This window comes from Geospiza fortis, unplaced genomic scaffold (assembly GCF_000277835.1).
Source record: "Geospiza fortis unplaced genomic scaffold, GeoFor_1.0 scaffold12, whole genome shotgun sequence".
Lineage (NCBI taxonomy): Eukaryota > Metazoa > Chordata > Aves > Passeriformes > Thraupidae > Geospiza > Geospiza fortis.
Genome location: NW_005054323.1, coordinates 4,207,005 through 4,231,769, shown reverse-complemented (window position 1 = coordinate 4,231,769; position 24,765 = coordinate 4,207,005). Strand labels below are relative to the sequence as shown.

The window sequence follows — 24,765 nt, the reverse complement described above, 5'->3', positions numbered from 1 at the left end:
AGACTGCCAGCTCTCAGGAGGAAAAAAACCAATGTGCAGAATATATGATAGGACTTGTTGGTCTGAAAGGCCTGGTAGATCGCAGACATATGAGACAGAACAGCTCTGCAAAGTAATTTGCTTTCTGCTCCTGCTCCTGCCAAATCTCTTGATGTTTTGCGAATGAGTCCTGTTAGCTACTCGCACATATTTCAGTGAAGGAATTATTATTTCCCCTGCTCGTTTAGCACACCATTCCCTTTGCATTATCTGGGTGATGTGCAGTAAATAAACCCCATAAAGTAGATCTCTTCCATGTTGTTTATAGGAGTACGATGGACTGATAGAGTCATGGAATTTAAACCACTTTGTCCCATCAAAAATAAGAATACACCAAAGTAATCTCTTAAGTTTGTGGGGATTTTTTTTGAAGGGTTAACTTAGTCTTAGGGATTTTTTTATGGAGCACATACAAAAAACCTCACACAAGACTAGCTAGAAAAGTGCAGATGGCATTAATGATACGATGACCATCTGCTCTTCTGTTTTAACTTTTAAGACAATTCGTTTTTAAAGTCATAAATTAAACCATTGTGTATTATTGTGGGGGTCTTTTTCCTTGCTAAGACTTTATGGCTGTGATTCAATTTCTTGTAGTTGCAGAATGAGAGCCTTTGGCAGCCCTTCACATATGGACAAAGACAGAATCAGTAAATCTGTGGAGCTCAATACTGTTTACAGAAATGTAATTTTTGCATGCAAAATTTTTGCTGGTCAAACCTTTCCAATTACAATATTAACCTAGTGCTTTGTAAATGTTGTTTAATATTCATAACAGTTTTTGAATATGGTACAGTTATTTCTATCTGAACAGTCTTGGAAGTAATGCATTCTAAAGCATGTAGACTTGGATCACACATAGACAATCAAGTTTATTAGAAATAAAATACTTTTCATTGCAATGAATAAAATTTTTTTGAAATCTGCTTCTTTCTTAGGCAGTAGATGCTTTTATAGTGTAATTATTTTATTTTTTAACTCGCTATGTTAACTTTTTTTCCCAACCACTTCTCAGCAAGCTGTTGAGCTGGAAAGTGCAGACAGAGAGCTTCAGAGGGAAACTTCAACAGCAGTAGCAGAGGAGTAAGGAAAATAGCAAATTCCCAAGGCAGGGGCAAAAACACCCTCACAAGAAGTTCCCTTCCATCTTCTTAAAATACTAGTACACAATTCCTCCACATTCTACAGTTGTCTTCCCATCAGGGTACGTCTGAAAAGACTTGTTCTTTGACCATACTCTAAATGACCCATTTGTCTTTTCCAAAGTTTCCCAGTGCCAGAACAACCTCTCCTAGATGTTTAGATTTTTGTGAGGACAGGCAGCTCTTCGAAAATGCAAATATGTGCACTCATGCAGAGAGTTCCTGCGACTGCAGTGGCTGCTAATCTTAGAGGGAACTGTCTAGTCCCTCTCACACACTTCCAGGGCTCCAGCTGCTTCCCGCGCTTTAGCCGGAAAATTCCAGCATGCTGACCTGGCGCTGACTCCTTGCTGTGGAAACACAATGGGATCCATTCTTCTATCTTGGACAAGTTATGCATATAAAACCCCCGTTGACTAAAAGGAGAATAGACCTCTTTAGGCCTGGCCTTACAAGACTCCTTTGAATGCTCGCAGCATTTTTCAGTGAGCTGTGTTGAGGATGGAGAATACTTTCTCCCTTCCCCCTCCATTACTGCTTCCCCCTTGCAGAAATCTGCAGCAGCATACCTCCCACCTCTCATCTGTAAAAGGCTTCCAAAACCACCTCTGTTCTTGACATTCAATTTCATCTCTCTGTAACTTGGATGGAGACACACTTTTTATTTTACTGCAATTAGTATTCATTTCTTGATTCTTCTGTCCACTTGCTCCATCCAAATACCCAAGTGGCTTTGATGAAGGTGATAAATTAGGTCATCTGTTTTATTTTAATAGATATGTCTGATAACTAGGAAACAACATGGTTAAAGTTACTCTGAGCCAAAATTATAAACAGTGCAGACAATATATGATATTTCAGACCATCAATTCAGTGAGACCCTGTAGCTGACGAAAAGTGGCATCCATCTCACACATAACTGGCAAGATAATATTTCAGAAAACTCCTAATTTTGATATATGTTATTGCCTTCTATTACTTTTAGATTTTACATTGTGACACCACACCAATAACAGTTCAGCAAAGCAATCCAACCAGTTTTGACAAACTAAAAAATTCTACCTGACATATTAATCTTTTCTCGGGCTCCTTCTTTCTTTCAGGGAAAAAAAAATGCAGGTCTGGACTAGTTGAAGGTGAAGAGACAAGCATTGCAGATACAAATTCTTGCACTGTGATTACCCAGATTTCTAATCCTGTACCCTGTAAAAGCAGAGGTTTTATTCGATGGGCAGAAACAACCATAAGATAGTTATAAAAAGGATTTTATTTAGAGGTCTGCAGCAGATAAAAGTTCCCCTGTTGTCATCAGTGACTTTGGATCCAAGCTCCAAGAATATATCAAGTATAGAAATTCTTTTTGATGCTAGATAATAAAAATGTAAGTTTAAATAATATTTGGGTCACTTTTAGCAATAGATTGCTTATTTGTCAAACAATAATATATATTTATAAGCAAAAAGTAGTAACCACTGATTTATTCTTTGAATTTACTCAGAAGAAGTAGGATGGGAATATATTTTTTTATGGGATAACATCTTAGGTAAAATATCTTGTTTTGTTGATTTATAATACTGTAATATAAAAATCTGTGTAATGTAATACAATATTGTAATACAAAAGTCGTATAATGTAATCATCTAGTGTTTATTTTATTATGTGTACCTTCTACTCAGAGGGTTGGCATTATTGTTCCTAACAGTGATGGATACAAGCAGATCATGCCCTATGACCTCTACCATCCCCTTCCTCGGTATGTAAAAGAGTCAACCAGATGCTAGGCTTAACAAACCTGGTTTTTTTTTTTTTTTTTTTGTTCTTCTCTGTACTTCTGCTTTGCTCTCAGGCTAAATTAACAGATCCTGCTTCTCTGGGCTCTTACAGATTAATGTAGAGATGTTCAAGTGCTAACATGTTGTAATAAATTCTGTCAATGCAGAACTGAAATTAAAGCCTATCTGAAGGAGAAGTGCAGATTTATTAAGTGCGTGATCCCTTTCTTTCTCTCATTCCTCAACCCCACTTCCCCTTTTCTCTCATAAGTTTCCTATTCTTGACCTTTACTCCTCTCTGAGCAGAACTATAATCTGTGGCTTTGCTATGAACCACAAGATTTTCTCTCCCTCACCCCCATTTTGCTGTTTCTTGCATGCCTATAATTGGTGAGATTTTGGGTTTTGACAACATTAGTGTTCTGATCCTACAAACCATGCTAATGCCTTTCCCAGGGGCATTAGTTCATTGGCTTTTCTAAGAAATAGGTGATCAGGGCAGGAATAGGATCAAGACCTGATTTTTATCATTAATTATCTCACAATTAAAATGTCTTTAATGCAAGACTCAGGATTCTCATGGAGATAAGCAGATGAGTAATTATTTTTAATGCAGTGAATAAGACTGTTAATTATAAAAATTTTTAATAGCTGAAGGATAATAACCTCTAGGTTTTGAAATACTGCCTGGACATGCAAAAGTATTGTGCTGTGTTTTCTTCTTCATTGATTTGTTGTGTCATGCATTATGAAATCACAGAAAGAATCCTCTAGACAACTTGATAGTCTCATCCAAGTGAGGAAACAATCTCTATCCAATTATATTGAGGCCTGATACACAAAGGTTTCAGCATCAGTGTACAAATGTAGTGTGTTCATACTCCACAGTCTCCAGCCAAAACATGGACCAACATCCAATTGAGAATGAAACTATCTGCTATATTTAAGCTACTTGAAATAGCTAAGGTTGGCTAAAACATCTGGAAACTTGCCCCAAAACCTTCAGGAAACTTCCTGGTGTCATCCATTTTTAAGGCTAGGAAAAGATGGCTCAGGTGGGCTGAGCCATCAAATTTTGAGCCAAGCAAATTTTGCAGTTCGTGAATTTCAGTTTGGGGCCTCTTGTTTGTGGTAGTAAGAAACATTAGCTGTATGTTGGGAAACTTGTTCAGAGGAGCCACAGGAAACACATCTAAGTAGAAGTACCCCTAAAATTACATCTTTGTAAAATATGTGGCTTGTAATCACATGATTACACATGATGGTGTAAAAATTGTTCCACCACTCCTAGTAGTAAGTCGCAGAATAATCAGTGGCTTTACTACTCATAAACAACTTTTAATTTAAGCCATTTCACATTGAGTTTCATGGTGCAGTAGTCAGCTGGGCAGTAGCCAGGTGAGGATATTGCTCTTCTTATAAGCTAGGTGCTTATAAGAAGATTTTGGGCTGATACTGTGGAAAACTAGAGAGAAAGATAAGCATTTTTCATATTGCTCAACAATCTTGGGGATCCTGTATTTGTTACTTAAGAAAAATATTTCCTTTGTTGTGAGACAATAAAAGTCCTCCCCTTTCAGTTTTTTACTTTTTGTCTGAAGGAGGAAACTGTTGGGGTGTTTTTCACAAAAACTGTTCTTTGAGGTCAAAAACTGAAATCTTTTGACCAAAATTGTTGTTTCAAACAGTATTTGTAATGTCATTATGAAGAAGACATTTGCCTTGTGGGGTATTAAATGATTTCATTAAATGTTTCCAGGTGGGCAGAACATACTTCTGTATTTCAGTCATACACAGTAATGTACAGGAGTAGCCACACTAGATTATGGGAATGGTCCCATGTCCAATCTGTGACAAAGGCTTGAATATAAGAGAGGCAATACCAGACTATTTTGTGTGGACAGACATGTATATATATATATAAAGTAAAACGTAGCTTATGGCATATGCATCACTAAAAAAAGGATTATTCTTGTAAGTGTACATAGCTTTTCAGAACATGCATATATTGCTAGGATTTCTCATTACATTCTCAATGGCACTTGTAGAGAAAAGATGGGTTCTCAGCTCCTCACTGCCTTAACTGTAAGGAAACAAGGTCCGCCTGGTTTATCCATCAGAGGACATGTATCTTAGAAGTATAGTCACATTTTTCTTTTTGGTAATTTCCTCTCATCATTCTTTTTTCTCTACTGAGTTGCTTCCTTGGAAAAAAACACTGCTCTTTTGCTTTATGTTCTGCAGAAGGGACATCAGGCTCAGAGCATACTGTTTCCTGTGATTTGTGACAAAGATTCTTCAGAATATGAGAAATTATGAAAATATGATAATCCCATCAATTAAAAAAAGGAAAAACAAACAACTAAGTAAAAAGTATTTAGATTTTCTGTGGCAGTCGTAATTGGATTAGTGGGAGAGAGGAGATTTCATATTATTAACTGTGGTGTAAAAGACACCAGCCATGAGCATGCTTTGCTGCTGTGGACACCTGTGAAAACAGATACATGATTAATTTTTACTGATGTTACCCCAGTAAAAAAACGGAACCGAGCCAAGCTAAACCAAACAAAAACAAAACAAAACAAACCACAACCAAACAAAAAATCCCATACAAACAAGCAACCTTTCAGACAGCAGTTTATGCATTTTGGGGGTACAGGTGGGGGTGGGAACAAGAAGGGTAATGTTTCCTGATGCCTCTTTGTTTTCCCAGATGGGAAAGTACACCCTGGACTGCCTGTTCCTCATCCTGTGGAGGGGGCATTCAAAGCCGCAGTGTCTCCTGTGTGGAAGAAGACATTCAGGGGCACGTCAGCCCTGTGGAAGAATGGAAATGCATGTATACTCCGAAGATGCCTGTTGCCCAGCCTTGCAATATATTTGACTGTCCAAAGTGGCTTGCTCAAGAATGGTCTCCGGTAACCAATTTAATTTTGTTGGTTTTGTGTTTAACACACTAGGGAAAATATCTTAAATTATGCTTCAGTGAGTTTTGGAAGTTAGAATATTTACTGTTTTCTCTCATTACCAACATCTCTGTTTTAAGTTATGCTGTTTGCTAACTGCAAAGTAACTACTCAGGAAAAATATATTAATAAGATGAACATGAGCAAGGAGAATGATGGAAAAATAAATCAACTCCGCAACATTATTTTGTGACCTTCTTCTAATAATAGACTGGGAATATAAGTGAAATGCACAAAAAACCCCCGATAAGCATGTAATGATATTTCTGTATTACAGTATTTCAGTCATAAATTGAAATTCCAAATCACAGAGAAATTTCAAGAAGCACAAATATCTGTATATGACTCTGCTCTTTGATACCTGTATTTGTCTTTTCTTGACTTGCCTTTCCTTCTCTATGAGGGTAAATGTCTTGGAAATGTCCTTCCACAGAAGTAGTGAAATATTTTAACTTTGTGCATAAAGACTTGGCTTGAATATATTTTCTCACCACCCCAGTTTCTCAACAAGTAAATTGTGCTTTAGAAGCTAGGCTAGCTTACCTACAGATGAGGTGATTGCAAAGTGTTTGTTGATTTTCAGATGAAAGCTGCTGTCCAAGAGCAAAACATTGGTAACATCCATAGCGCTTCCAACTGATTAGTACTCTTGATCCTCTCCTGTGCAACCAATTTTGGAACAATCTGTGCAGAGGGTAAAAGTAGATGAACCAAATCAAAAATAAATTAAAAAAAAAAAAACTTAAGAAAGTGTCTGAGAGAAGAAAGCCTGATAGTTTCCCATTCTGTTTGGTGCTTTTTTCCAGAATAGCTGAGTGTAGCCCCTGTTGACGCATAAGCCACAGTTCTTTGTCCAAGCAAAACAGAGTGGCTCCAAATTAAACTGACAGGGTGTTACTGAGCGTATCCAATATGGGACAGATGGCTACAAGCCAAGTAGGCAACATTGCGAAAGTGGCACTGCAAGAGAAGTCCAGTGGCAAACCATCCAAATAAAGTAAATATTCTGAGCAAAAAGGCAAAAGTTTCTGTTAATTTTATGCCTTATCCATAATTACCAAATATTAGAAATATTTTATTTTCAAGTTTGGGTGTTTCTGCATTGTGTTTGGCTCTCTTATGTTGCATTTTCCCCTTATATTTATCATTGCTATGCGTGACTTTTTTTTCTCCTTTCATTTTCTCCTTTCATATTTTTTTTCAATCTAGTGCACTGTGACCTGTGGACAAGGACTCAGATACCGTGTGGTCCTCTGCATTGACCACAGGGGAATGCATACAGGAGGCTGTAGTACTAAAACAAAGCCACACATAAAAGAAGAATGTGTCGTACCCACTCCTTGCTACAAGCCCAAAGGTAATGAGGCCGAATGTTTCTCATAAATTTTTCAGAGCTCTTTCATGTTCAGCCGTTTTGTTTCGCTGCTGGCATCACTGTTTCCACTTGCACCTGAGTTATGATTTTGCACCTGTCTGTTCCTGTCTGCCTGCCAGCAGCTTGGAGTGAGTGCTGACCGCTTTCATCTTACAAGCTTTGGGCTTTTCATAGTTAATTTGCAGTCCAGCAGACTAAGCAGTAGAAATGTAAATTTGGCAATATTTTCACTGTTTACATCCGAGCTAAATGCAGCAAGACACAAAAGAGATCTTGTGCGGCAAATCATCCAAAACTGACTTCTGCTTAGAAGCATGCATGGCCAGCTAGGATCTATCTGTCATGAAATGTCTTCAAACGGGAGTTGTCATGGAACAAAGTAAATTACTCCTTTCTGGAATCCCACCCTTGCGAGGACATGACATCTTTACCCTGCATAAGATCATGTGCTGCCCTTTGCGGCACATACATGTGTAATTTCTGAATGTAGCTAGTTACTTCCTTCTTCCATTTTTTCACATGGAATGAAAAGTCCTGTGCAAAGCTTGGCATAATTTGGTTTAGTTTCCCTCCTCATCTTTGTTCAGCAACACTCTCACAGTTTTCCCTTCATAATGCAAGGTGCCATGCTTGGATATCTGTATATATGAAGGCTGAGCAGTGGTTTCAAAAGAGTGTTGGACTAGATGGTGTACAAAGGTGCCACCCAACCCAAATTACTCTATTTTTAGGCTAGAAATTTTTCCTTTTTATTTCACACAATTGGAGTTAAAAATTTAGGGCAGAAGGGGTAATGAACCTCTCATCTATTGCATGTTTTAGTCCTAGACTGGTTTTTTTCGACAGCTAGATTAGCTCAAAGCAGAAAACAGTCTTCCTAGCTGACAGAAGCTGCAAGGCAAAAAATGTGCAAGTCTTGCTTCTCCTAACACACTGCAAAAAAGAAATAGAAGGCAAAATTGCAAAAAAAAAAAGAAGGCAAATTGTTGATATACTTTATTTCATTTTAGTTTATTCAAGCTCTAAGGCACTTTATATTGCACCAATAATGGGAAAAAATAGGATATCACTAGAATGAGTAGTGATTTTCAGTTTTTCTAGAGAATGTGTATTCATCTAATACAACTTTCTGCATAATAGAAGTGTTTTTACTGGAAGTGTTTTAAAAAAAAATATTTTACTTTATTCTCCTAAGGTAAAATTTTAGCTTATGTTAGAAGTGCTTTTTGTTCATTTTTCTGTCAAAGCATACTGTACAACATCAACATTTCTAATCCTCTAACAAATTTTACAGAGTACATGCTAATTAACTACACCTGTAAAAAAAGGAAGGTTATTTAAAAGGTCACAAAACAGGCTATGTTAGGCAAGAATTTTGCTTTTTACAAGCACTTGCATCTAAGCAAAAAAATCACATAAGTAATTTGTGATTTTTCCAAAACCCATAAAACAAACTGTAGAGCACAGAGACATTTCCTACATCTTCTGGATTATTATTAAAATATAGATTAACCTAAGAACTGTGATGGCATTCACCCTCAAATGGCACTAATATGTTAGGATGAAGAGCTTGGAAAGCTGTTCTGAAGATAGAGGAATAGTAATTCTATTATCCCTCTGTTCCTCAGTTGATAACTTGCTCCAAGGAAATTTGCTTGACCAAAGTTGCAGTAGCTGTTCAGTCAAGTTGTAGGTGATTTTTCCTTTGTGATAAAACTGAGATGGAAAATTTCACGTGCATGTGTGAAATGTGCTGCACAATAGAGCCACAGAAAATTCCCGACTATTCTGAATGACATTAACCTGCTCCTGTTGGCAAGTACAAGTCCATCCTTACACAAACCCAAAAGGCTTAGATGATTTGTGAGTAGCAAATAGGTTTGGCTATGGTTCTCCTCAGTAGTCTGAGTCTCACTGCACTTTGTATTGTTTTCCCCTGATCCTAGCCCAGAATGTTCTATTGAAGTGCAGAGCTCCTTCTCAGCCTTTAGTGCCAAATTTGCTCTTGCTTTATACCCATGTAGAGCTAAAACAGCTCTGCTGCCTCCAGCTCAACTACTCTGCTCTGACCCTGCGTTAAAGTGGAGTTTGGCTTGCAAAGCAGTGTGGCCCTGCATTCCCCAGAGCAGAGCAGCTCATTACCCTGTGCGCACATCCTGGAGAGGGAGAAAAGCAGCTCCACTGTTTTCCATCAGGAATGACAGAAAAAGTATCAAGTTCATTTTTTTAAATCCACATAGTTGATGAACTGATAAACGGAGTTGAAAAGCGTAGCTCGGCCATTTAATTATAGTTTTCCTGTTTGTTGTATCACTCATCAAAGCAGGATTTTCTTTATTTTTGTAATCTCCCAAAACCAAATTCAGCATATCTTCTGACATTCTGAAATTTAAAAGTAGATACAGGCATGTTACACATTTTACCATGTGTGATGCAGGCCTGTAACACTTGCAAGTTTCCTTCCAAAAAAATACTTTCCAAAGTGCCTACTTTTGCAGTCCCGCTGTATAGTCTGACAGGTGACAGTTTTAATTTGCCTGTCTGTCTTTAGGGCACTGTCCCTTCTACCTGCAACAGTTAAATATCTGGCCGTACAACCTTGTAAACAATATAGTCCAGGTGATGAAAGAGTATGTTTCTCTCCTCTGTGTTCTCATTTCTCTTTCTCCTCCTTCTGCTTGGCCCCTGTGTGTGTGAAGGCACCCATACATCACACTCAGTGAGCAAAGGGAAGGTGGCACACATAGCAGTGTTCCCACATGCATCCTATTTTCACATGCTTGTGTTTGCTCCATAGAGAAACTTCCTGTGGAGGCAAAGTTGCCATGGTATAAGCAGGCTCAAGAGCTGGAGGAAGGAACAGCCGTATCTGAAGAACCCTCGTAAGTCTCAAAAATTTGCTTACAACAGGTTCTTGTTATGTGATCCTGAGAAGCTGCGGTTGCTCCCTTCCTGGAGGTGTTCAAGGCCAGGCTGGACGGGGCTCTGAGCAACCTGGTCTAGGTGGAAGTTGTCCCTGTCCAAAGCATGGGGAATGGGAATTATAGAATCCCTAAGGTCCTTTCCAATCCAAAGTCCTCTGTGGTTCTGTGTTTCCACATGGGAGCCTGGGACTGGCTTAGAACTAGCACAATCTCCTGAATGTGCTTGGCTTCTGCTAGAGTGTGAAGGATGAACCCAACCCTATGGAAATCCATGGTCTTAAGGCTGTATCATACTTAGGTACAAAGAGACAGATTTCAAGAGGGTAAATGAAGATTTAATTTAATCAAATATATGCATTTTATGTAAGATCATTACAAGAGTATTATAATAAAAGTGCATCCACCTATGTATTTATATGCTCTCTATTACCACTATATCTTCACAGCTTGGCAGTTTTATTTATTTTATCAATACCCCTGTGAAGCAATAAGCAAAACAAAGCAGCCAGTGATGATTCCCTCTTGCCTTTTTCCCCAAGGAAAAGCATAGTAACAGCAAAAAAACATATAAATTTTACAAGAAAATAAACTAGAATCCTGTGATGCATACCACATAAGCCTAGAGCAATGAGACTGAGTAATTATAAGTATTCTTATGTTTTATTATAAGTACAAAAACTTAGATGTTTTTATCTGAAACTCTGATAAATCCATGCTATAATTGCAACTTCCGTACAGAGGGTCCATCAATATCCAGTTCCTTGTGTTTGAGCACATGGCATTTTTTATTACAACTGCAACTATATACTAGATTAATAAAACATAAAAATGCCAATGCAATATAATTGCAGTTTTGGCATAATTAATCTTAATTGAAGTAATTAGAAACTGGAGCATTGCCAGCGAGCTGGAGACATATGTAATAAGTCCTCCAAACCAAAAAAAAAATACACAGCTACCATATGTATATGTACATACATATAGACAAATATATGTATACAGAAGCATTTATACACACACATACACAGATAAATATTTTTACACAGACAAATGCATTTGTATGTCTCTACATATATTTGTAGCAGCTATCACATATAGTATAATGAGATCTTTAACTTCTTCCAGAGTTCCATAGACTTTATATGTTGATTAATTCAGAGGCAAAGCCTATAAAATTTGATATTTGTGGATATACTAATTTTTCATTTGTAAAGTGCATTTTATTGTGATTTTTCTCGTGGCTATACTAAACTACTTAGTTAAATGTGCATTTATCAACCTGTAAATAATCCTTGGGAACATACATAAAATAGGAACAATACTGATATGCTGCTATCAAATTACTCTGGTCATATTCAGAGTAATTTGTTACACTAAGAAATTTTTAGATCAGTTTTGTGAACAAGGTTGATTGCACTGTAGAAAAGGAATATAGGTATATATGTTTGTTTGTGTGTATATATATATACATATATGGATATATGTAGCTTTAAGAAGTAACAAAAATATGTTTGTGGAGAATAGGCACAACCTGTTGTTGGTCATGATGTGTATTTTAATAAAATATTGTAGAAAACCTTACAGGTATATTACTTGTGATACTAAAACAGTCCTTGAGAGATCTAAAGGGAAAGGGATTTAAGAATTTCAAATTGTTTTCAAGTGCAGTTATGACACCTCCATACTTCATGTCACTGCTCTGCTGCACTGGAGGCCATTTTCTGCAAAGACTGCTGCATCTACTGCAAGGCTTCAGTCGTGCCAGTGGGATACTATTATTCCCATTCTGGACAGTGGGCCACAGCCCAGACTAGATTCAGTCTGCCATGAGGTGACATTTCCTACAATTGTTTTCTCCCTGCAAGGCAGACCTCTAGAAGTATTTCTAATCTTTATTTTAGGCTGATGAGAAACCCAGTTAATATAAGTTCAAGTACAGATTTTTATATCTGTTGACTAACAGGAAGAATAAAGGGCACGAAGTCAGGGTCTTCACACAAACTTTCCCAAAGCTCAGAGATGCCTTGAGTTTCCTTTAGAATGATTTTTGGTGATAAGGCATGAGACAGGAAAACCAAATAAAAACTTAGAAAATTTGTGCTGGAAGAACCATCCATGCAATCCCCATTTGTAAACCATAACATCCATCTGCATATTGTTCTAAAATATCCAATCTCTTTCAGGAATCTTGAGCAGTGAACTTCCGCCTAAAATTGGTTTTGGTGCCTCACAATTAACATTGTTGTTTTTCATTAATGTCTGACTTTAAACAGTCATTCATTTTAGGTCCTGGTTATTAGATTGGAAAACTGTGTGCAACAATATAAAAAAGGAGACAAAACATTTATAACACACCAAAATACAAGGAACAACCAACTTTGGCGTCAGCTTTCATTCAGCTGTGTAGGGATTTCAAACACACCAAGTGTGAGGTGTATTCCCTGATAATGCACCTTTTGGCCAGTGCTTCTGCAGCTGGGCAGAGACACGATGTAATACTCCATTGCCTACCATCCTTACAGATGTCAGGCTACCACCCACATATTTTGGCTGATGAATGATCATATTTTGGCTGATTAAATGACTTTCCTATTCACTCCGTGTTGGAGCAGCAATTACCAATTTGATTACTCCACTTGGGTAGATATCAGCAAAGATTCATTCTTCTCCCTCACTTCATCTGAGGTTCTTGCCAAGCTTTCTTACGCCACCAAGTCCCTGACTGCCCCCATTCTCCTCTACAGACAGGGCCATTCTTTGTAACCAGTAGACCACTCTTCCCTGACCACTGTGACCTTTCCACTTTATCCTTCTTCAGGCAAAGAAAACAAAGCCCAGCTATAAGCAATTCTATTGTCTTTCTCAAAGTTTATACTGAGAATCGGCATATTTCTTCTATGAATTGAGTTCTCACATTTGTGAATGTCTGTATTGCTGTCTTCTGATTTTTGTAACTTTCTATTGAATATTATTTTTGTTATGAAATTGCATGCTATGATTTATAAAGCTACAATATTTCTCACGTACTATCCTTCCACCTGCAATTTGTGATCATTCTCTGACATGTGCTGCCAGAGCACCAGATGCCACAGTTTTATTCCGTCTGTGTATAATGCCTTCCATAATTTATATCTTCAGGAATTTCTAATGCAAACAAGTCCTACAGTTTAATTTTCTCTGTATATGTCTATCTGTCAGTTGCCTTCCTCTCCTCTCAGTAATGTCTGAATTTACTGCTATTAACTGATTCTGACAGAGGTATAAAATTATCACAGAGAATTTTACTCTTCTGTCAAACTTGGTTGATATTCTTCAGGAAATTCAGTAGAAGTTTTCCACACATGTCACTAAAATAAAAGACTGAGTAGGATTCCCCACTTGAAGGAAAGGTTTTAAAAGAGTTCAATCCTTAAAAGATAGCAAAGTATCCACTTGGGCACTCAGTCTTCAAATGTAAATCCATCTGAAATATTTCTTTATTAGTTCTGCTACTCAAACAGTTAATCACAAACAATTCAGCCACTTCAAGTCTAGAGGGAATAGGTATGTTTGGGTTGTCTGACCTACTGCACACCTAAATGGGATCAATTAAAAACTATTTGCTGATGGAACTACTATGCAACATTCCATGTTGGTAACGAAGTATTGTCATCTTTGTCAACACAAATGTTTAAGGTGAGAAGGCCTTGCTGTCCTGTGTTGAGGTGCATGTTGTTCTCCTATTGCTGTCCATCCCTGAAGTGACCATTCACTAGGCATTAGAAATGTTATCTGAGGAAGGAGCCACTGAATCTTTCTGTCTGACCTCTTCCTCTAGAATTCATTAGACCAGCACAGTGTGACAGCCAGAAAGAACAGCAGTTGTGATTTAAAAAGCGTGGGGTTTTCTATGTATAATGAGATTAGTTTTATGAGTAGTTTCTAAAAAGATTGAGGGTTTCTTAAAAGATTTCTAACTTTTGAAAAATGCTTTTGTATGTTAACACCTTGTCCAGATTTTAACATACTGCTATAAACAACCCTGGTGCTAGCCATAAAAAAAAAGTCAGGGGGGGAATGGCAGATTGATGGAGGAGAGGGCAAACAATAATATCTGGATGCCAGATGGCACCATCATAGTGATGGGGCCAGGTCAGTAAAAAACAAAGGGAAATTCCTGACATGCATTAGCAGGGGTGACAAAGCCCTCAGGGAATTGGATATGGACAGAGAGACCAGTGTGGCAGAGGCAACCAATATATCTTTCTTACTTTTCAGTAGGTATTTATGCTTCTGAAGACACATAAACTATTTTAATTTGATTTGCCCTATTGAACAGTTTCCATCATATTCTTTATACCTGGTTCACAGGTTAGTAAGTAAGTTTAAAACTTCCTATTATGGCTGTACTGTAAAAAATTGATCATGTTCTGATTGTTGGATTGCCAAAAAAAAAGATAATGAGGACATATATCACTTTATCTACTGAGCCATTGCTTGTTCACTTTAGATTCACATAGTGAATTTATATACTCTATTCATATATATTCATATCTGATATACATGGTCAAAGGGAAGGTCACCAATGCACACATTAGCTAAGGATTACTATCTACTCATTCAAGGACCCACTATGAACAGTCACAGCTACTTAATATTTATGTGTAACAACAACACAGGAGAGAAACAGTTGTTGTTCCCTGTGGACAAAGGCAGCAGTGAATGGAAAGCACCAACAACATCAAATAAAGAAACAAACCTGAAGGAAAAGTCATATTCAAGCAACTTAAAAGGGGCTGAATGGAATCACTCTGATTGGAATTGGACCTGTGCAGCTGCCTCCAGTTTTAATACTCTGACAGATGGAGCCTGATATTTTATTGATAAGTGGCAAGACCACTGTTTCATGTCTCTGAATAATGACACCAGCAGCTATCCAGTGCTGTTATGTGAATATCCTGTGGTGTTACCCAGGCCTTAAAACCCGTGAAAAGGTGGTTTTTCCTGAAGGAAAAGGAAGGAATTGGATTTCAGCTCAAGACAAGGAGTCTAGAAGTCTGTGCTCCATTCTGGATTCATCACAGAAAATTCCCAAGCCTTCAGACAAGCCACTGAACATTTCATTTCACCAGTAGTATCTGAGTTTAGAGACCTTAATAGATGGGTGTCTCTGCCTTAGAATACTCAGCCCCACTGGTATGTGCATGTCTCAAAACCTCAGACTTTATCTAAGCCATGGATTTAACCAATGGTGTTTTAAAACAAACAAACAAACAAAGCAAAAATGGAAAAAGCAACAAACAAAAAACCACTGAGCAATCAAAATTAAGGGCAATATGTAATTATGTAGCAGTGAAGAAAATTAGCTATTTTTCTCCATAGCTCAAAGCATACCAGTATGTATACACTTGTTTTCCTTCATAACATATTGTAGGAAACCATGTGCTAGACAGAAGACGCTGTTGCTAAATGCATCAAGAATTTTGAAAATCTCTGAAACACTCAGCAGAGCTCTCTGTGGGTCTCATCCTGAACCCACTGTGACCTGCTCTGAAAGGTCTCCCACTGTTGAACATTGATGTTGTCTTCTGAATTCTCTTCTGATTTCTCCAGTTACGTATATACTTCTGTATGGAGGGGAGTATAAATCAGTCCTTAGCTGAAGGAATCTGTTGTTGCCTTTGGCTTGTTTATTACGGTTGTTTTTAGAGGGACAGTTATTTCAGTGGGATTTAATTAAACAATATGGAATGACAAGTGAAACCTCAATCATTTCACATTCTCTAAAAAAATACTTCCTCAGTATATCTATTCCACTACTTCCATTTTCTAGGTAACTCAGAGGTTAGCATACAGAAATGCCTAATGCTGAGCAGTGGAAGATGAGCTATATGCAGGACAAATAACTTCAAATCCATGAACTGTCTCCTTTTTATTCATATACTTTTTGTGGTTTGTGCTCACCATTTGGCAACATTTGTCATTAATCACAGCACAAAGATCTTTGAAAACCTTTATAATTTTCTGGTGTTAGGATTGTGGAAAATTCAGAAACATAGTATATTTATGTTATACATTCACTTTACATGAATGTTCCATTTTTAATGACCATTACTATATGGAGATTTCTTTGCAGGGTTTAATGAGGGTTTCCCCTCTTTTTTCTGCTTTTAACTCTTTTGATTCAGCTGATATTCTCTTTACCAGCTAACAGTTATATTAGAATTAAATCACATTTCCAACGTGAGCACTTTAAAAAAAACAATATCCTGCAGGTATTATTTTCGTGATGAGTTGCTTACATGGGTGAAATAATATAATACCTGACATTTATAGATCAAGCCTCGTTTTAAAAAGGATCCAGTCTTCTTTAGTAATGTTCTTACTTTTCGTTTGTGTCCTCTCCCTTTTTTCCAACATTTGTATGTATGATACACATTATGTGTAAATATTCCAAGTATTTGAAGTATCTCTGTTTTTCTAAATTAATAATTTTAATACCATGAAGAATATCCTCCCTTTTGATTTGGAGTACAGGAGTTCTTCAACAAAGCAAAGTTACAGAAAAATTTACAGTGTTCAAAACTGTAAGAAAGACAGCTTCTGATGAAGACCAGGACTTTTTTTCCCCATAATCTGGTTAGTGTTTCTACTTCTCAGTTTACCAGGTTAAGAAGCTGTACATTTCAACTAGTCAAAATACCTAAGTGACAGTGGCTGATGCAAACTGCTTAATCTCTGAAAGGAGATTTTCTGTATCTAAATAGAATTTCAGCATCTGCAGTCCTAGAGTGGCCTGCCTGTGTTGCTGAAGCATAAAACCCTCTCAAAATGAAAGATATCATCTTAGAAACAAGACTGATATTTTAAGTTAAAATATCTCATGAGTAGGAAGGTAGAATCAGTTTGCATCATGAGTTTCCCAAAAGCTTTGCTCCTAAAAGAATTCTCTCAGTCTTTGTAGCAGCATTATAAATATTTTCAAATATTACAATAATATTTGCAGTTCATTTCTTCCCTTTCTGCTACTTTCCATGTATAGTTCTAGTAGTGGATGACAGGTTTATAACAAGATTTTATGAAGACCCACAAAAAGTGAGTGAAGAGATGCACACTCTCTGCTCCAAAAGACTGTGATCTTCCAGTCAAGGATCCTGATATATACATCCTGGGAAAAAACTAGCTTCCCTTTTAGGTTTTGGATTTTTTTAACTTCAGCATGAAGGGAAAGTCAGTGAGAGAAAGGTGGGGGATGAAAGTGCAAAAGATAAACAAACCACAATAGAAATTAAACACTGTTGGGTTTGGGTTTTTTTAATGAGAGAAAGGTAAATGTCCTGTGGAAAAAAAAATTAATTTTTTTTAAATTGTATTTATATAAATTTTAAAAGAAAAATAAAACAAACAACAACAACAAAAAAGCTTAAGAAATTATGAATTCTCTTCACCTTTTGCTAGCTTCAAATTAAGACTTAAAAACAGTTCCTGTGACACAAGAAAAACAATTGAAATTATTTTCCATGTAGTTCTGCAACTACCAGATAACAGCAGCCTGCTCAATACTGACTAGTGAAAAAAAATTAACAACTAAGGCAACGATTATCTAGTTTGAATACTTGAAAAAGGTAGCTAGTGGGATCATCATGCACATTGGGCCTATTGGGAGATTGCTAGATGCCTTGCACTGAGATGTTTTAGGATCAAGGTGGGTGTTACAAGGGTTTGTCTTACTTCTGGGCTATGAGGACACCTGCCACTGAGCTGTCCTGCGTGTAGTTTTTAAAAAATGTGTGATGGGATGAAGTACTTGTTTTTGGTTAAATAACATTTTACCTGGATAGGACTATCCTGCTTTTGCTTCCCTAGCAGCTTGTGGACATAACTTGCCTTGCTTTCTTCCTCTCACAGGTTTATTCCTGAGGCTTGGTCCACCTGTAGTGTCACCTGTGGAGTAGGCAGCCAGATGCGGCTTGTGAAATGCCAAGTGCTCCTCTCTTTCTCTCAGTCTGTGGCTGATCTGCCCATGGATGAATGTGAAGGTCCCAAACCTGTGTCTCACAGAGCCTGTTACAGTGGTCCCTGCAGTGGGGAGGCAGTGGAATACGCCCCAGAGGAGACTCAGCTTTTGTATGGCAGCCTGCAGGAGTTCGATGAGCTCTATGACTGGGAATATGAAGGCTTTACAGAGTGCTCAGAGTCCTGCGGAGGAGGTAAGTGCAAAATGTTTCGGTGCTGGATTTCTTTTCCTTCATTAAGTGTGTGCTTGGCACTTAATACCCATAGACATGCTGCTTCACTATGGCTAGTTAGAATCATGGAATCATTTAGGAAGGAAATAAAACTTTAAGATTGTTGAGTCCAAACATATTTGAAAAGGCAAGATAAGAAATGCATAAAATCCCATGTGCACAACATATTTTAGCCCAGCGCTTCCAGATCTGTGCTCAGATTCTCACTAAGAGTGCTCAGTTTATCACATATTTCTGTTTCCTTTATCAACTGATCACCCAAAGGCAATCCCCAAAAAAAGCTAAATGCTAAAGGGATCTGATGGTACATGCTAACAATCACATACAATTTTTAGTTCTTATGTCTTGGTTTGCTCTGTGCAAGCAAAAACATATGGAAGTAAATTGTCCTCACATAGCAGATGAAAAAATAATGGATATTTTAAGGGCTCAGCCATTCCCTATCTCCTATCAATAAGGGACATCAGCTTCAATCCCAGTGCCAAAGAAAACTTATGTCAAAATGGCACTAATTATGTGGTTGTCTGCAACAAGCAAGTTTGGCAATTATAGTTTCTCAAAGTTAATCAAGTTCTCAGGTTGCACATACTATAGACCGATATCCTTTTTTCCCCCATCATGTTATCTAACTAGTTCTGAGAAATATGTCCAGTTCAGCATCTTTTTAATTAAACCTAGAGTTTTCCAGTTCTTGTCTTTTTACTTTACAACTTTCAGGTGATTTAAGAAAGGATTACTGTAGAAAAATTCAAAATACATACTGTAGAACTGAAAACAACTCAGCATTTTATGAGTTAATAATAGGTACAAATTCACAGGCAATAGTCTTGAAAATCTCAATTAGTAGAAAATAATGCAAAGGTTTTCTGTGCTTGCTTTTGGCTTGCTGATGGTAGTCAATATTTAGAGCAGTTCACAGCTGTCAGACCACTGAAACTTTTGCTTTATTTCCTACACAAAAAAAAAAAAAAAAGACACTACTGTATGCTAAGTGGTGAGAAACACTGATGTTACAAGAGTATATGTCATGTGTTGATGTTACTGGCATGCAGTAACAATTCATCAACACTTTTACTGGGACTACCAAAACCTGAACAGCTCCTAGAACTATCCTCTTGAAACAAAGTAATTTCTTAAAATGTAGAGCTCACGCTTGTATTTTTCAAATGTGACTGAGACTGATTTGTAGGAGACATTTTTCTTTATAAAGCTAATCTCTCAATTGTCAGCAAAAAGTTTTAGCTAAGATTTCTTTTTGTCTGACATCAACTCCAAACTTTCCAGATTAGCAGATGCTAAATCAGATATTTTTGTAGCTATAGGTGCAAGACTGGTCAAACTAATTTTATTGGGTTTAGAGTCCTGGGAGAAGAAACAGGATAGATGCAGAAGTAACCTTTCACCTCCCAGAAGCAGCAACCAGAAGGAATGAGTTAGTCATATAGTCTACTGCTGGTGGCTTCATTTCCCAGAGCTGTCATCAAATATCATGTAACAATTATTCTATCCTGGTAGATATAAACGTAGAATTCGCATTTGATGATGTTTTGAAAGTGAACTTAGGCTGCCTAAATTCACATCCCACCATTCCACATTTTTATACTGTGATTTCCTATTGAGAACTGATTTCTTTTTTTTCCCAAGAAAAGCAATTTAAAGCAGAAGGCTTTTGTTCTAATAATATTGTGCAGTAAATAATGTTTCAAATTCAATTACTTGGCAAATGAACTCACTGAAATTCATATACTTTTTTAAATTATCTCTGTGCTGTGGAACTTCTGATTTATGTTCAAAAGTTTTTATATTTTCTAAATGTTCAATGAGCCATCCTAATTTAAAGCTTATAACCATTTGCCACATTGACCTATCAAAAGTAGAGGGACAGTTATTGTCATTATGCTGAGACACAGTAGTGTGAGATTCCAGAGGAAGCTAAAGAAAGTAATTCTGATAACATTTTTTACTGCTGGAGCTAGCCAGATTTTTTTATCTCTCTCCTTTTTGTTTGTTTGTTTTGTTTGCTTGTTTGGTTGGGTTTTGTTTTGTTTGGGGTTTTTTTTGTTTGTTTTGGGTTTTTTTTTGGTTTGGGTTAGTTTTTTTGTTTTCTGGCATAAGCTATTAAAGCTGAAAAGTGTCAATAAACATTCTAGCAATCATATTCAGACTGGAACCCTTTTCTTTGATATCTGTGCTGTCAGACATGATTACTGGACCTGTCAAAGATAAAAAGAAATATTAATAGACAGACTAGAATACCTGTAGTCTGGACAAGAATTATTGGAATTGCAATCAGAGATGACTAGATTAAAGAAATAGGCATAAGGAATGAACTTACTGTGAGGTTTAGGGCTGGTTGGATACTGAAAACTGAAGAACAGTAGTATCAGAGCTTAGCTATATGAATTTGATAACCATCAGCTTGAGAAATGGAGAAAAGGCTGAATTCAAGACCTCATAGTCATCACTTTTCAGTATTCAGCATTGAAGCAGGCAATGGAAAAGTGTTAAATTTATAATAATTGTTCAAGAGCTCGCTGGTGACACACCCTTCAGAGAGGAAAAACTGAAGCTGTGGAAGTACACTCAGTTTACAAAACTTTATCTGAGAAGGACAGAAGGTGAGTGAGCTGTCTACCTAGCAAACAGAAACACGTCAGCCAGCATGAGGCAGGAATCTGTAGTTTCTTTCCACAGAGTCTGGAAAAATGCTTTCATGGTTTCCATACCTCTGGATCAGCAGCCCTTCTTTCTTGGCTTCATCAAATTGGTCTTGATATCAGGCCTGCACAGATGTTCCATGCAAAATAGAGACCAGTAGTTTGAACACAGTGCCATTTCCCATCAGGTAGAGAACCACCTCTGTTCTTCAGCCAGGATCATTCCATTCTGGAGAATCCATATGCCTGTGCTTCCTGCACACAATATGATTCCATGCTCAACAGAAAAATGATTGAGCTAGAAAAATAATGAACATGACAGGGCAATGAACATCTTGTTCATATATAAAGGTTTTGTAAGTTTCTTTTCCTAGATATAAATCAGTACCATTAGTTCTGTCTTTTTACTAGGTTACCCTTTTTACACTTTTTTAAAGTCTTTGGAGAGATGACTTGAATAACAAAATTGAAAATATGGGGCCACCTTGTAAAGAAGGAAACCACCAACAGCACTGGCTGACTGCAGGGACTTTGGTAAATTTGATGTTGATGTCCATGTCCAAAACTGTCAAGTGTTTTTCTTTTTTTTGGTATCTGGGGTATGGGAGACACACTGCACAATCTTGTGCCATAGCCATGATCTTAATAGGCTTACACACATAGCAGCCAAAAAAATGGCTAAGAAGCCTCTTTTCTGGGAGCCTCAGCCTATACTGAGATTAAGGAGAATTAATTTGTGAATAATGTCAGGAATACAGGGACTATGATCAGCTACATAGCACTTTGGTCCTCTTGAAGGATATGAAATAATTTTTTGTCTAATGACATGCTCTGGAATTAGAAATACCAGAATATATTGTTAACTCTGTGACGTGTTTTTGGAGGTCTTTAAGGTCTTAAAACACTTTGTCTTGGTTTGGGTTTTTTTCCCTTCACATTAGCGTCTTTAAAAATTTGTGAGATGTTTTGGAAAAGTGTTTCAGAAACTGTAATGCAATTGGTGGGAGTTCAATCTTTTCCTAACTCAGGTCTCAGGAATGAATGTAAAAAGCATACTTTCATTGTATTTGAACCACTATGGATCAGATTCTCAGGAAGTTCTGGCCAATTATTATCCTCAGAGCCCTTTTATCCATAGGGAAATAGATATTTTCTCATCCATTCCTCTTCCTTGTGGCATGTAATGTTGCAATCCCCGATGTTCCTGCTTTCTAACCTTGTGATCCAAAAAGCCTGTGATGCCCCTAGTCATAGGAAAAGTGAGAGTAACCTGTATGCCATAGACTACGTAAGGATTTTGGCTGTAACAAGGATTTTCTGAGTTAAACTATAATAACCAAATCTTCCAGTTTCTCTTAGTCCCAACAGCTGCTGTTCTTTCCAAGGTCTCTCTAACCCATTCTTTCCCAACTCTCAGATATACTCTGTGGGTTTTCATCTTTAGTTTGGGTGCAGGCCTATGGATGCAGAAGAGTAAACTGAAAAGAGCTGAATTGTCTGACCACGTTTTACTTTGCTTTTGCAAGTCACACTGTTGGTTAAAATACAGCATGTGAAAGCCATGGCCATCTTCACACCTTAGCCTGCCTGGCCTGAAAAATAAAGTGCCTCATTGCACTTCATGCAAAAAGGAAAAAAAAATGAGAGCACTGGACAATTTTCTGTCCAGGGAGGTGAGCAGTGAAGGAATCCCTGGACTATTCACTGCAGCACTGAGAAACCTTTCAGCTAGCCTGAAAGCAATGACAAGTGTGCAGCTGGGGCTGCAGCCCCAGAGCTGCCAGCCCGAGGCTGGCTGTCACCACGTGCTGCAGCCTTGCTGCTCCTGCTGGGCCCACCGCTGGCCTTGGCTGCCCCTGCAGGTACAGAGAGCTGGTTGTGACCTTTGTTTGTTGTGTGCAGGTGTCCAGGAGGCTGTGGTGACATGTCTGAACAAACAAACTAGGGAGATTGCAGATGAAACACTGTGTGTTAGCAGCCGTCGTCCTCCGCAGCTGCTGAAGTCCTGTAGCCTGGACCCCTGCCCCCCAAGGTAGGCATAATTTTAAGTGACCCCAAACTCTATTGCCTTTCAGTCTGGAGAAACACACTGCCTCAAGCATGCCTTTCTTAGACTGCAGGGGCTTACACCCTCTTCCTGCCACAAACATATGGACCAGGAAGTACAAAGCAGCAGTGAGACCAAAGGGCAAACTTCAGACTGCTTGCCTCTTCAAGTCCTTCAAGTAAACAGTTTATGGATTGGCTTAACTTTACCCGGAGTTTTGTCGAGTTTAAAGAGACTTCTCCAACCTCTCCTCTCAGAAAAGGTTTTGCAGAACCTACTTGTGCCTGGCCTCAGGCAGTTTCCACAATCATGACCCTAAAACAACAGATCTTTCTTTGCAGAGATTCAAATCTGCACCCTCGATGACAGAAAATATCTTTTATGACATTATTATGGTTTATTTAAATAGGGCCTGTCAAGTCTATAGGATGTACTGTATACATATTGTCTTTTTTCCCAGGTGTACACAGGTGTATTTGCTCCACTGTGACACTACAGCAGATTTTAAATACATTGACATATAACTTTGGACTATTTAAAACACTCAGCGCTGTCCAGGTGGTAGATATACCTTAGAGCATTTATTGATAGGTGTATGTATGATTTATAAGACAACAGCCTACAGAGAGGTATGTTGTTATGAATAATAGTAGATTTAGGATACACAGAGAAGGCTCACATTAAAATTCAAAGACAGCCAGCATGAAATAACAATAAGGACATAAATAACAGTTTGGTTGCTAATCAGGATTTTGAATTTGTGGCAAGCAGACACAAATAGATTGAAATTTCTTTACCAAAGCATTACAAGTATTGCTTATGATGATAGTGCAACCCTAACTTTGTTAAATTTTATTTGGCGGTGGAAATAATGTAGAAATCTTATATAAACCTTTGAAAAAATTACTTTGTAGGTGGAACTCTTGTGGTAGTTCATAGGTAGAAGCATCAGTGCTGCTACGAGTGCATGGTAGAAGATTGAGCAACCACCAATTCTGACATGAAAAATAAGTACTCAGTAGTTAAGAAAAAAGCAAAACACACTCCTGTAGGCCAGTATTTATGTGACTTTTTTACAAAAGTAGTCTGAGTAATTGCGTGAATACTCCTCGAATTAATCTGCGTGATTATCCATAGCTCTGTGGTAACCTTGCTACCAGAGTGGAGCTACTTTAAAGCAGCCATAGGTATGCATTTCCCTCCATGGATTGCAAAAGGATCATTCTGTAGGTGAGAATCAGCTTGTGAAGCAAAGGTGAAAGGGGATTGCTGCAGAGGGGGAAGACTAAGCAGCTTTAATCCACCCCTAGGGCTGCAACTGAGAAGAGGGGAAATGACTCTCTCCCCTGTATATACAACTTCTCTCCTGAAGCCCCCTCAGTCTGGAGGAAATTGCCTGTCTGCAGGCCCAGGATGAAGAAAAGCACGTATTCTGCAAAACTGTTCCTCTGGGCAGAGCAAGTAGGCCTGCAGACTGCAGGCAGCATGGCTAATGGAAAGAGAGGCAGCAAGGCAAGTTGATGTGTCTCCCAGGCAGGCTGTGATGGAGTAGTTATCTTATTTCCTTCATGTTTCTGAAGTGCTACACCTAGCAATGTCGCTGTGTTAAATACAA

General features: G+C 37.9%; 1 protein-coding gene across 1 annotated transcript in view; it reads left to right on the top strand.

Moving 5' to 3' along the window:
* The window catches only part of ADAMTSL1 (ADAMTS like 1), a 179,912-nt gene that overhangs the window by 84,876 nt on the left and 70,271 nt on the right, over positions 1 to 24,765 (top strand). Inside the window, exons 11-16 of the mRNA XM_031056859.1 lie at positions 2,884 to 2,934; positions 5,667 to 5,871; positions 7,129 to 7,276; positions 10,092 to 10,176; positions 18,106 to 18,407; positions 23,006 to 23,135. Coding sequence (XP_030912719.1) covers positions 2,884 to 2,934; positions 5,667 to 5,871; positions 7,129 to 7,276; positions 10,092 to 10,176; positions 18,106 to 18,407; positions 23,006 to 23,135 — 921 coding nt within the window. The remainder of the gene's footprint in view (positions 1 to 2,883; positions 2,935 to 5,666; positions 5,872 to 7,128; positions 7,277 to 10,091; positions 10,177 to 18,105; positions 18,408 to 23,005; positions 23,136 to 24,765) is intronic.